The sequence below is a fragment of the Struthio camelus genome, chromosome 6 (assembly GCF_040807025.1).
Source record: "Struthio camelus isolate bStrCam1 chromosome 6, bStrCam1.hap1, whole genome shotgun sequence".
NCBI classification, from domain to species: Eukaryota; Metazoa; Chordata; class Aves; order Struthioniformes; family Struthionidae; genus Struthio; species Struthio camelus.
This window is the reverse complement of record NC_090947.1, coordinates 46,378,985-46,391,234: the sequence shown is the minus strand read 5'-3', so window position 1 is coordinate 46,391,234 and position 12,250 is coordinate 46,378,985. Positions and strand designations below refer to the sequence as shown.

General features: G+C 35.2%; 1 protein-coding gene across 12 annotated transcripts in view; it reads right to left on the bottom strand.

Annotated features, from left to right (window-relative positions):
• The window catches only part of PKP4 (plakophilin 4), a 104,589-nt gene that overhangs the window by 40,607 nt on the left and 51,732 nt on the right, over window positions 1-12,250 (bottom strand). For 5 of the 12 annotated variants that reach the window (XM_068949453.1, XM_068949452.1, XM_068949459.1 and 2 more), the window contains 4 exons: window positions 11,354-11,388; window positions 6,707-6,838; window positions 6,360-6,550; window positions 4,971-5,517 (listed from right to left, as the gene is read on the bottom strand). In XM_068949453.1, coding sequence (XP_068805554.1) covers window positions 4,971-5,517; window positions 6,360-6,550; window positions 6,707-6,838; window positions 11,354-11,388 — 905 coding nt within the window. The remainder of the gene's footprint in view (window positions 1-4,970; window positions 5,518-6,359; window positions 6,551-6,706; window positions 6,839-11,353; window positions 11,389-12,250) is intronic. The other 7 variants (XM_068949456.1, XM_068949462.1, XM_068949455.1 and 4 more) reach the window with 2 other exon arrangements.

Here is a 12,250-nt window from a genome sequence, read left to right as displayed (position 1 = left end):
CTGTTTTTCAGATTCTCCACAGGTAATAAAAAGGACTGTTCATACTTATCTATATATTGGGATGCTGAAAGATGTGCTCAGACTTTCTGTATGGAGAACTATCACTGAATTCAACTGGAATACCTAGTATATACACAGGCTTCAGCAGTCAAATGAAGCAAAGCACAGCAACTAAACTCTTCTTAAACAACAAGCCTAATCACTTCTAACTATAATCATTACAGTCCAGCTCAAAAAAAGGCTATATCCACCCCCCCACCTCGTTAAACTACTAAATTGCATCTGTTTGTAAGAATACATTTCTTAAGTAGAAAGGAGTTTTCCTATTTCATCAATTTTGAAAGCTTGGATACAAATCAGAAAAGAAATGCACATATTACAAGCTTGTGTTTGCATACCACTGATAATTTTTTGTCAATATTTTTGATATTTTGATACATTGATATTTTTATCAATATATTTATAAAATACATTGTAAACAGTTTTATTTAATGCTGTTGTAAGATGTAGCTAGGACTAAACATAATTTTGGAAAGCTGATGAATAAAATTATTACTGAGACTTAATACATAATCTGATAATTCTGAATGTTAACGCAGTCTTGACAAAATATGGTCCAAACTGTAAGTAAAACAAAAAACACTGCCAACTTGTTCCACTTTCCTATTTCATGCCCATTTCTTGCCGGAGAAAATATTCTAGGTACAAGGTACAATAGTCCTGAAAACTGTTTTGTATCAAAAACATCAGAAAGTTCAAGCTCTTCAGTTCTCTATTTGAGGGTTACTCAGCACAAAGCAAGATTGTTATAGAACATTTAGTTCTTTTTGATGAGAAATGCAGACATCTTATATCCAAGACATCAACTGACAAGTTGATTACAAGATTCTACAAATGATGCATTAAGTTCAGATTGTACTGCTACAGAAGCAAATAGGAATATTTTGTTTGATTTCAAGTGAGAGCAGGATCCAATTCACTGTAAATCCATTCCTTTAGAACCAGACAGTAACAAATGTAGTTTGAATCAAGTGTTCAATAACAACTACAGTCTTAGCACAAGACACAAGCCGAAACCCAATTATTTATTTTTTATTCAAATATCTAAAAAGATAACCAAAATGAAACTATAAAGTCAAAAATGTTGTGATATTTACTTGAGAGAAAAGAAAATCCTTCAAAATATAGAGATTAAACTAAAAGTCCCTATTTTTTGGTGGATTTGCTTAATATATTATTTCAAAATGCTTAAAAACTTTACCTATTCTAACAACGTGAATAAAGCAAATTGCAGCAGTGCATTAATGGCCTACTAAAACCATAAATAACAAGCCAGTTTGAAGAAAACTGAACATTCAGTTGGGAAAAATATATTTTTCAAAAGAGGCAGCACTTTCAGAATCACAGCTATTTCAGTATCTTTATTTCTTGCTATTGAAAAATAAAAATGGTACAAGACCAATCCAGCTAATCCAAAATCGGCTATCTTTGATCTTGATTTTAATACAGAGACAGTTGCGTCAATCTCATCATTTATACACATCCATTCTAATAATGTAATTGTAAAAATCTGTAGCCAATTAGAAGACAGCAAGCTTGGTAAATCTTCAAGACAAGAGTTTATTATAACTTTATGGAAAAAATTCTTCATTCTAATGATGTTTTTTGTATTTAACAGTGAAGCTCAGTCATCTACTATCTTTATTGGCTGTTAAAATGCAAATGGACATATTTTATTCCATTCACTAAATCCTTGTAGATTACTGAAGTTGTCTTGAACAGTAAAAGCTGTCCCATTGCCTATTACGTTTTCTTCTTTTCCAAATGAGGGAATATTGGGACCCATTTCTTGTAGACAGCAGTCTTGAATTCTCCAGAGAGCCTGCCTAGCTTGGATAAAGTTACTTGACCACAGATCAGCTACAGCATCCTCACCGTTCTAACCAGGGCTATCAAGATGCAGTCTAGCCATGGCAGCAGAGATTTAAGAAGGTAAAGAAAAGCCATTATAATATGTTTAAGCAGCCCATGATACATTTTGCTCTGATGCAACTGCATGAAATTCTCTTTTTCCTTTTACCTTTTTGCAATTGGATGGCAGCTTTCCTCTACTTCACACACTCCACAGCATCTCATTAAAAAAAACATACAGACTGGCATAAAAATATACATTTATATACAATCAAATGACTTCTTCTTGTCAAAAATACTGTCCTTTTACTATTTATTACAATTTATGAATATGCTGAAAAGCATGTCCTAACATGTCCCTGCAGACCCAGCTGGTGACATGCCCTCACTTAAAAAAAATCTTACCATTCATTTTTCCCTATATTTCTTATCTTCTAACCAGCTTCCTATCCATGGCAGCTTACCTTCTTCAGAAAGTTTTTTGTGATGGCTCTTAATGAAACACTCTCTCGAACTTTAAGTAGGTCGTATTAATCTTCCTTTAAAGAACGCCAACAGATTTGTCAGGCATGACTTTACAAAAGAATGACTTTACGAAAAACCATGCTGACCTCTCCCTGAAGAGAGGTTCAAAAATTCAAAATTTATCTCTGCATTCAATGATTCTACTCTCCTTCAGTTTCTACAAACTTATCTCTTACAGATGTTGATTATTTGCTACTGATCATTTTGTTGATTCGTTCAACAGCCCTTTCCACTGACATTTCAATCGGGGACAGATCCTTTGATGCATTCCCTATAAAGAAGGCTTCTAGACTGAACTTCTGCACTATGAACAGATGTACAAAATTGCGCTTTCACAAAGTACATCTTAAGCCCTTTTTCTCACTCTTCACTGAACTTTAAACCTTATATCCTTTCCCTTCATTCTCATTTGCACACAGCTTTACCTTTTTGAAGGATGACTTCTTACTTCTAATATCCTCCCTTACAGTGGTGTTTAGCCACACTGACTTTTTAAAAACCTTTGTCAAGTCATTCTATAATGCATGGCATGCATTTTCTCTGGTCCTCCAACGTAGCATCTTTAATTACATACAATCTGCAAAATACTTTATCTTTCGGCTGTCCCTCTCAAGTTTTAACTTATCTCTGTCTCATTTAACTTAAATTCCTCAGCAGTGGACTTCCTGACTGTTACTGCTTTTGCAGTACTAGATTCAAGTACTCTACTGATATAGGTGCAGAAGAGCTTTTCAATAACAAGACTGTGAATTGCACTGCTCAGGACCAGCTGAGGACCAGCTCTCCTTTTGACGGTTCCCTCACTATCTGCTCCAGGGAAATTTCATTCACCTTGTCTAAAATTTTTTCTCTGTATGCTCCATTTCTGTAGCCAGCAGTGATATATATGAAAACTCCTATATTGTTCTGCTTACTGAACTAGCAGCCACTCTGCTACTATGTTCACTGTTGCCATCTTGGTTAGGAGGTTGGTGGTGTAGCCTTAATACTGTATTTTTTCTTTCCTAGGCCTGGAAAGTGTTTTGACATATAACACCACCCCTCCCGTTGACGTTTTCTACTACATGCTTCCTATAGACTTTGCTTGCTGATTTTACTGTTGTACTAATTAGCTATCATTCATCAAGTTTCTGATTTATTTTTTAATACTTAAATTTTAAGCTTACATATCCTAGTTCTTATTTGTTATACTTCTAGAGCTTGTGGAGAAGCACACATGCCTTAACTGGGTAGTGGAAAACAGTTAAAATGGGACTGGTTGTTCTGAGAGTTCTTCACCATTTCCTGCTTGAGTTTGGTCAACTTCTGTGCTGCTCTTTTCTGGAGAATACAAAGCTTTTGTGACTCTCCCCTAGAGAATGTATCACCCAAAGCAAACGCTCTTCTGCACTTCCTGGCTTCTTCCCTACCCCTAACTCTTTTTAAAACACTGCTTTCCAAAGCATTTCAGAATTTATGTATCTCAATATTCCTCTCTAATCTCTTACACTAATATATTTGTTTCACTGTCTTCTTTCCTCTTAACTGCCAATCTCCTTGATTGAATCTTTAGCTATGTGCTAAACAAGCCTCAGAAACTCATACTTAATAAAATATAAGCCATACTCATACTTATGATCGCTTTTCCTGTTTATTGTCAAACTGGCTCATAATTGTTAATATGTTACCTTTACTACCTACATCAACTTGGCTTCTATTACACTATCAGGAAAATTCTCTCCAATTTTGAAAGGAAAATTTTTTTATGTCTAACTTCAGAGTCTATATTCCATTCTCTTCAATTTTTAATTTCCTTTGAAACTATCATACAACACCTATCCTTTTGTTTCTGAGATTTTCCTTGCCATGGCATCCTCTTCCACTTTACCTGACCGTTCTTTACAGGATCTTTCAAAAGCCTTACATCTTTTGGATGAATATCAGAACAAAAACAATAATAAACAGAACTTAAAATATAAAATGACTGCATTTTAATAAGAACTGCCTCTCAGATGAAGAGGTTCTACCTTTTATGGCTTTATTTTAAGCTAATGCTACAATAATAACCCTAATGAAACTGAAGTACTATGAGCCTAGAATATCAGAAAAAAAAACCCCACAACTAAAATTCAATAATACTAGGCTACATCTTTTGAAAAAGAACTAGACATAAAACTAGTTCCAGCCTAACATCTTTTACTTTGTATATAATCTGTACGTGCACTTAAAGTATATCTTCAGAAGTGCTGAATTGCTTCTGTTCAGAAGACTCAGAATTTCACCTAGCTATTTAAAAATAAAGCTTAGAATATGAACAATGTAATTTAATATAAGGCTAGCAAGCTAGCAATTGAAGAAAAAATATGGTATTCCCTGTGAACTTACAGTATCATTGACACATATTGTTTGACATAAGCATTTACAACTGAAAAATCCACCACGGCTGTGTCCTAATTCTACAATGTTTCATACACAGAGCTACAACTGCATTATTGGTTTTCTACACTTGCAGGTTTGTACTAAGTTTTAAGCTGTGTCTTTACCTTTTTACTAACCTGTAAGGCTGTCCGGGCGTGGAGGAACCATTCTCTCATATATATCGTATTGTGGTCCATATTGTTCTACATCATGAATTGTTCTTTGTAACGTTGTTCCCAAATGCTGCGGGACCGCAGTCATGCCAGAGCGTTTTGGGGAAGATGATCCTAGCTGGGTTTGAGAGGGAGAAGCTACTCTGGCTTGTACATCAGTGAGGGCCAGAGGGGAGCTGACTCTGACCGACGTCTGGTACTGGGCAGTGCCGCCATTGGGATTCGACGCCTGTCTGGATATCCGTCGCGCAGCTGTGGGGGAAGCAGGTCTCTGTGCAGCATATGGGGATGCTGCCCGCTGTACCGGCAGCGTAGTGGATGAATATGCATTAGAGGTAAGGGCTCTTTGCTCAGCAACTGATGGAGAGCCATACCCACTACCCAGGGACGTTCGCAGTGATCCCCGTGAAGGAGAAACGCCTGTGCTGACCACGTAAGAGGGAGACTGTGCTCTGGATGGAACTGAGCTAACACGTCTCATGGCTCGGTTGGCAGTAATATTTACTGAAGGCTGTTTAAAAACAAAAAAAATTTTTGTTAGTTTTATCTTTTAGGCCACGTAGTAGATATTTTTCCTCCATAAGACATAAGAGAGAAAAGTCAATAGGAAGTGAATACAAAGTTAACAACATATAAAGCAATTGAACAGTAAGTTTTACCCTAAACATTATTCTTTCATTAAGTTTTCCTATAAAATATTTCACATTTCAATTCTTCACCTTTTTCTAGCCAGAATTTCCTAATATACAAAACAGCAATTTAATGTTAAAAAACCCTCCATTCCTCATTCTTACTTGGCTTTCTAGGTTAATGTAGTTATGCTTTCTTTAAAAACAAGTTACTACACTGGAAATTCAAGAACAGCTTTGCAGACTTGTTCTGGTTCTGTTCTAACGCGATAGCTAACAATGCTTTTTTGATTACTATCTTAATATCAACCTGATTAATGAAAAAGGGGGAAAAAACAAGTGGTAGAAGGTACAGGAACACAAATACCTTCTTTCTTTTAGCACATGTTTACGTATGGGCTAAAATGTAGGATGTTTTGTTCAATATCACACCGAAACAATTTTAGCTGAGTGATACTATCTTGATAGTGCATTAGTAGCATACTCTGTAGTCAGGAGTCCTCAGAAGTCGTACTTAATTTCAGTTGCAGTAAATGAATCAGATCATACAAATGCTGATTTCAGTGAACAAGTTTATTTTGCCAGACATTTACACTTTTTAAGTAGTGAAGACGTTAATTAAAACAATGTAACTTGATAACATTAATTCCAGCCTATAAGAAGTCAGTCCAGCTATATATTCATTGTCTTTGAAACTGTGTTATAGACAGTATTTTGAGCATACCTGAACTAAAGTCTGTCCTTCAGCTCGTGAACTTCTCACCAAATGGTTATTAGCTGTTCCAATAACAGAATGCTGCTGTCTATTTTCTGATTTGCTCAAGTTTTGGCTGTTATGGAAACTGCTTACTTCCTGGTACCCGCTGTCAGAATAAGAATTCATTTGTGTTGAACTTCTTGAGTTACCTACAGACCCTGTAGATATGAAGCCAGCATAGGAATAAAAGCATTGCACACCTTCTGAAAACAAAGTATTATATATTTAGATACTTATTGCATTCATAATTACATTATATTAATATAGCATCAATATAGAAACATATTCTAATATTTAAAATGCATACAACAGACCCTCACTTTCATGGAGAGATGTCTGCTCTGGAGAGTAGAGATTCCCCTGCTCTGGCTCTGTTCTAACGTGATAGGCATTGGTATGAACGCTTTCTGTCACACGAGATTTGTTTACACTGGTGGCTGGAGCATCTGAAAGAATATATTGATTAAATAAATCCAACGTTACTTATATAAGTTTCCTGCAAATTCAGTAATAATTATTTTCTCATGCACGCTCTAACAAAGAGCTTCCAATATGATATGTCTATAAACATAGTCTGCTGGTAGGCACGTACCATCTACCAAAGTAACCAAAAAGAACTTATTAGCTTAACGTGTGAGGACCTGACTTCCTCTACTTTTGAATAAGTTCTACAGTTCTCAGTTTTTAAATGTAGCGCTCAGGAACAAAAACAGATGAGCTATTAGAAATTCTTTGTTACAGCCGTTATTCAGAAGAGAATTCTAAAATACGGCGTATTTGTACCTATTAAGCCAAAAATAAATATTCTGACTTTTAATAATAAATAGCTGTACACATAGCACTGGTGTCTCAATAACTGTAAGTGTGCCATAATGGAACAGCCATACTTAAAACGTTACTCAGTAAGCGCTATTATGAGCGGTGTTTCAACATCATTCAAATACTAGATTGAAAAAACAAACAAAAATCAATATCTCTTGTAGGCAGTCAGCATAGTTTGACAGTAGTATATTCTTACGTCAAAACAATCTAGCAATTTGATGGTAATCAATTAATTATAACTAAAAGTATTACGACCAAATTAAAATAAGACCTGATAAGAAATGTTATTATGCTCCCATCAATTTCATCATGAGTGTCCCTAGAAATGATGCAGAGAACCACACTAAAATAACTCACTTTCACAGCTCTTGTAATACCAACTTGGAAAGAGAACATGAAAGATATCAGTGGGTATTAAAACATTATTTAGAATAAAAGAGTTGTGGGGACTGGACATTTAAATTACTCTGTAGTTATCTTCAACATCAACATTTTGATCCTCAAATTTTTGTGGTTAAAATAATACAAGACAATTTGTTTATTTGATATTATATGATACTAGATCAAATTAAAACTGACCAACGATTTCAGGGGAAACACATAGGAAGAATCAAATTAATTTGTGCAGTGCCACCCAGATGTTCCTAAGACAGAGGTTTGAACCCAAACCTTGGTGCAGTCACGCATTTGCCACCAAGCAAATGCTTTCACAACGCTCAGAAAATAAGACTGTTTAGGCTCTCTAACAAAAGCAAGAATGCACAACAAAATGACTTTTTGTCTCCCTACCTCTTTGTGCTACTATAAATCATGAGAAGAATGCCCTGAATAAAATAAGTCTTTTATAAATGGCTGCTGATCTAATATTCTATTTATGAGCATCTGCAAAATAACATCATGTTATATTTCTGTTAAAAATTCTGTATAGTTCAGCTGATGCATAAAGCACTTTCATTAAGGTCACATCTTATCACATTATCCACTGATGTTTTTTTGATATAAACCACTATCTGCATGCAGGAAAAAAAGATGACTTAAGGAAGTGCTTTCATTTATCTCTAACTTCAGTATTTTTCAGATCATAGATGGAAAAACATCATCCACTGACATTTTTTAAAATAAAGCTTAATAGTAAATAAGTAAGCAAAATCTACCATCCTGCTATAATCACTACATAAACGTAAACATTAAATAAAATGTATACCAATTTAAATTCTAAGCAAAATCTTTTCAAACATACCCACTTCTGAGCAATTACTGTAGATGAGCCTTATTTTGGATACATACAGAGGTGTGAGGAATATACCTCTGGATTTGTATTCCTGCATACACTGTATAAATGGAAATATGATTTTTTAAAGGGACAGCAATATATTTGTAACCTACTTTAGTTTAATATTAGCCCAATTCTTCTACAAAAAGAACAGCATTCCTAGGTTTCGCTTCTTTCTCAAGTCCTACCATTTTGCAGAAACTTAAGTTTCCCCTCCTAGTGGGGGTATGCACAGAAGGTTTCTAAGGAAAAGAAAACAGAAATGGCAGGAGAGACTTGAAGGGTAAGATAAAAATAAGAGGAGATGGACAGATGAAAGGAAGAAAAAGGAAGTAATGGAAAGTCAAGGAGAAAAAACAAACAAAAGGCAAAGAATAGTTACAGAAAGAAACTAAGGAGGAAATAAAATAAAGATGCAGAATGAGATGGAACACAACTGGATGAGATGAAATCACTAAAATAAAGACTGAGATCTGTCAAAAGATATCTTTTCCAGTTGTGGACAGTCACTGGAACATTACAGAACCAAGGGAAATAAAGTGAAAAGAAAAAAAGCGTTTTCAAAATGAAAGAATTAGCCAAACTAATTTCTGAATTACTTGAAAAAACAAACTTGGCTTTTCCTTAAAAACAGTTTAAAAAAACATGGAAAGCACCACCATGATTAGCAAAATTTAAATGCAAAGGCAAATAGGTTGTTGAAAACATTGGATCTAAAAAATAAAGGCAAAGAACGAATGCGTGCCTCGTCTCAGCTGAGGTGAAACTATGATGGCAATTGACACCATGTAATTACAATTATTATACACCACATTTAAATAAAAGAAAATAAGAAGGAGAAAGGAGGGTAGACAGTTTGAAAGACAGTCTAGGAAAAGGAGTAGAAACTTTAGGCTTCTGATTCCTACTTGCATGAGTAGCACTCAGTGTGAGAATAAGTCCTCAGGTGCTGTAAGTGAACAATAGACCAGAAGAAGATAGAACAGCCCTTCATTTATCACCAAATTTTATATTCCATCATGATTCTGAACAATCTTATCTAGCTTGGAAACTGGATCCAATTTTGAAGTTGGCTCTCCTCTGGGGAGTGAGGGGGCTGCTGGACCAGGCTACCTCCAGGGGTCCTTTCCAACAAATTCTTCTATAATTCTGTGACCTGTCACGTCCAGTATATTTTTTCTCAGTTGACACAAGAAACTCTATCTTAAAAAAAAAGCCCTAGACGGCATCTAAAATTGCCTAGTTTTCAGCATATAGAAAGCTAAAAACATAAGATATATTCTTTAAAGTGATTTTTAGGGAAGGTAGCTGCTTATGAGAGTGCTTTTAGTCCTATGAACCTTTAGCACTGGGAAAAGTAAACCTAAATAACCGTATCTTTAATCTAGGCAATGGTTCCTTACTTCTGGTATTATAACTTCTGCAATAGTAATTCTAATAACAGAAGATGGTTGTTACGCAAGAAATGCTTCATATTGCAAGAAATGCAATAAATGAATAGGAAATCATGGAAGCATAGTCAACTATTACTATAAAAAAACTTCACGCTAATTAAGTAGGACATTCTCTGCCTCTTCTTTATAATTATGGTGAAATTATTTTCTGGTTTGAGATGGGCAATATGCTTTAATTTTGGGTAAGCACATTATTTTCTTGTAACTGAGCTATCATAAGTTAAGGTGGAATATAACAGCAACTTGCAGAAGCTAAGAATAGTACGCAGGTAGAATCCAAACAATCTGGAACAGCCATAATTCCAGATATGCTCAAGTGAATAAGCAGATGACTAAGAAGTGTTATTCTTTGCAGAGCAGAAGCTGGATAGCTGTGAAAACTGCATGCACTCCTTACATAATTAAATGCTTTCATCACAATTCAGAACTAAGTTAATAAACTCTTAACAAGCAACCTAAAATTTTAATTGCATTGTTATTACATCAAAATAGTTTTGCTTAACCTGATATTCCTTCAAGAACACACAATTGAATTTGAGTAACATGATCCAATGCAAAAAGCAGGGAATCAAGGTCCTATTTTGGGTCCTGCTGTGTGTTCTTGAGATGCTGATTTCTGCACATCCACTTCATCACTCTAAACAGACTACCAGCTGCTCAGAAGATTGACTCTTCAACCGCTAAACGTTGTAATTGATGCAAAACCCTCATTAGCTAAATGCTCTGATCTGTGAAATCTGAAGGTCAGATTAGATTATTTTAACAGTCCCTTTCAGCCTATACACCTAAATGTTGCCTTTAATAAACAATTCTATCCACTGCCACCTAATATACTCAGGAGAAGAAAGATGTAAACGTACTGTAAGACTAATGTTTTGTTTGGGAAAGAAAGTTCAAGTTATGCTGAGATACAAAAATAGAAAAAGCACTCTTAGGAAAACCCTCAAAAAATGAAGGTTATCTCAGTTTAACTAAGAATACCTGTAAAAAGAAAAATAGTCGTCAAGCTTAAAACATACAGCATTATTTTCATGACCCTTACCAGTCAAGGGGAAAACTCAAAAGTATTTTTGAATTAATTGTAAAGGAGATCTAATATTCAAGAAGAATTCTGATACCGTCCAATCTCTCACAAAAATTCAAAGGCATGATAAGGTGTAGTCCAGGCGGAAAAGTACCTACCTCTACTTAAGCCAAAATGTGGTTTTGCAATACACAAATCTCTTTGCATCTGAGAAAAAGTACTTTAATGTTACAGTTTGGAAAAGATACTTGAAAAAGACACATAGCACCGCTACTGTAACAAAGTTCAATGTTCAGTTTACTTCAAAACAAGCCATAAATGCCAAAAAAATAAAGTTTTGGAGCCTTAAGGCACTAAGATGGCAGGAGGTACACATAAAAGATCATACCTGATGATCTCCAAGGAAATGATTTCTCAGTAGAGCTGTAGAAAGGAAAAAAAAAGTCACAAAAATGAATCTGAACCAAGTGGTTAGTTTGGATTTTTTTTTTTTTTAACCAAAGCATAGAAAATTGTACAAAGAGCAGCAGACAAATCTCTGATACTCCATGTAAGTAATACTCTGCAACACTTTACATCTGAGAATTTAACCTTTGTGTATTTAATTTTTTATTTTGTATTGAACTTGGGGAATGCCTTGTTATTTCCTGTATTGGAAATCATCAAGAGGCAAAACCTATCTGCAGTAGGACAGGTAAGAGCATGACTTATGATTTGCGCTTCTTATTTAAGGTGTGATGACACAAATAAAGCACACAGCAGAACTTCCCAAACGGTCACATACGTATGATTAGCAGGTTCTGCGACTTTGTGAGTTCTGTCGTTCCGTTTCTGTGCAAAGTCAGCTGGATTAGTTTAAATCATCTGCAGCAGTATATTTTAAATTGGGATTAAACCCAGATTTGGCACGACACAGAACCTGTTAAGGCGTTCCAGAAAAGATCATAGACTCCAGCTGACGGAAGGTAACAAACAGCTGTTTCTTAAATTATTGTAACATTCTCCGCAAAAGAACATCAGACTAAAATAACATGGTACACCCCTGCAGAAACCAGAAGCACCTAGACACAGGTGGAACCCTGCACTGAAGAAACTGTACTACCCTTACCTGGCTACTCCAGAGCAGGAAGTAGTGCCATGTGGACAGATCCTCAATTTTTGCAATTTTTGCTTTGGGCCTTTCACTTTAAGTAAGTTAAAAGTATTTCTCATTTCTAGCACATCATCCACTGAATGCAACTACTGCATTAACTTCAGAATGTTTTTTCAGCATATTTTGGGGATT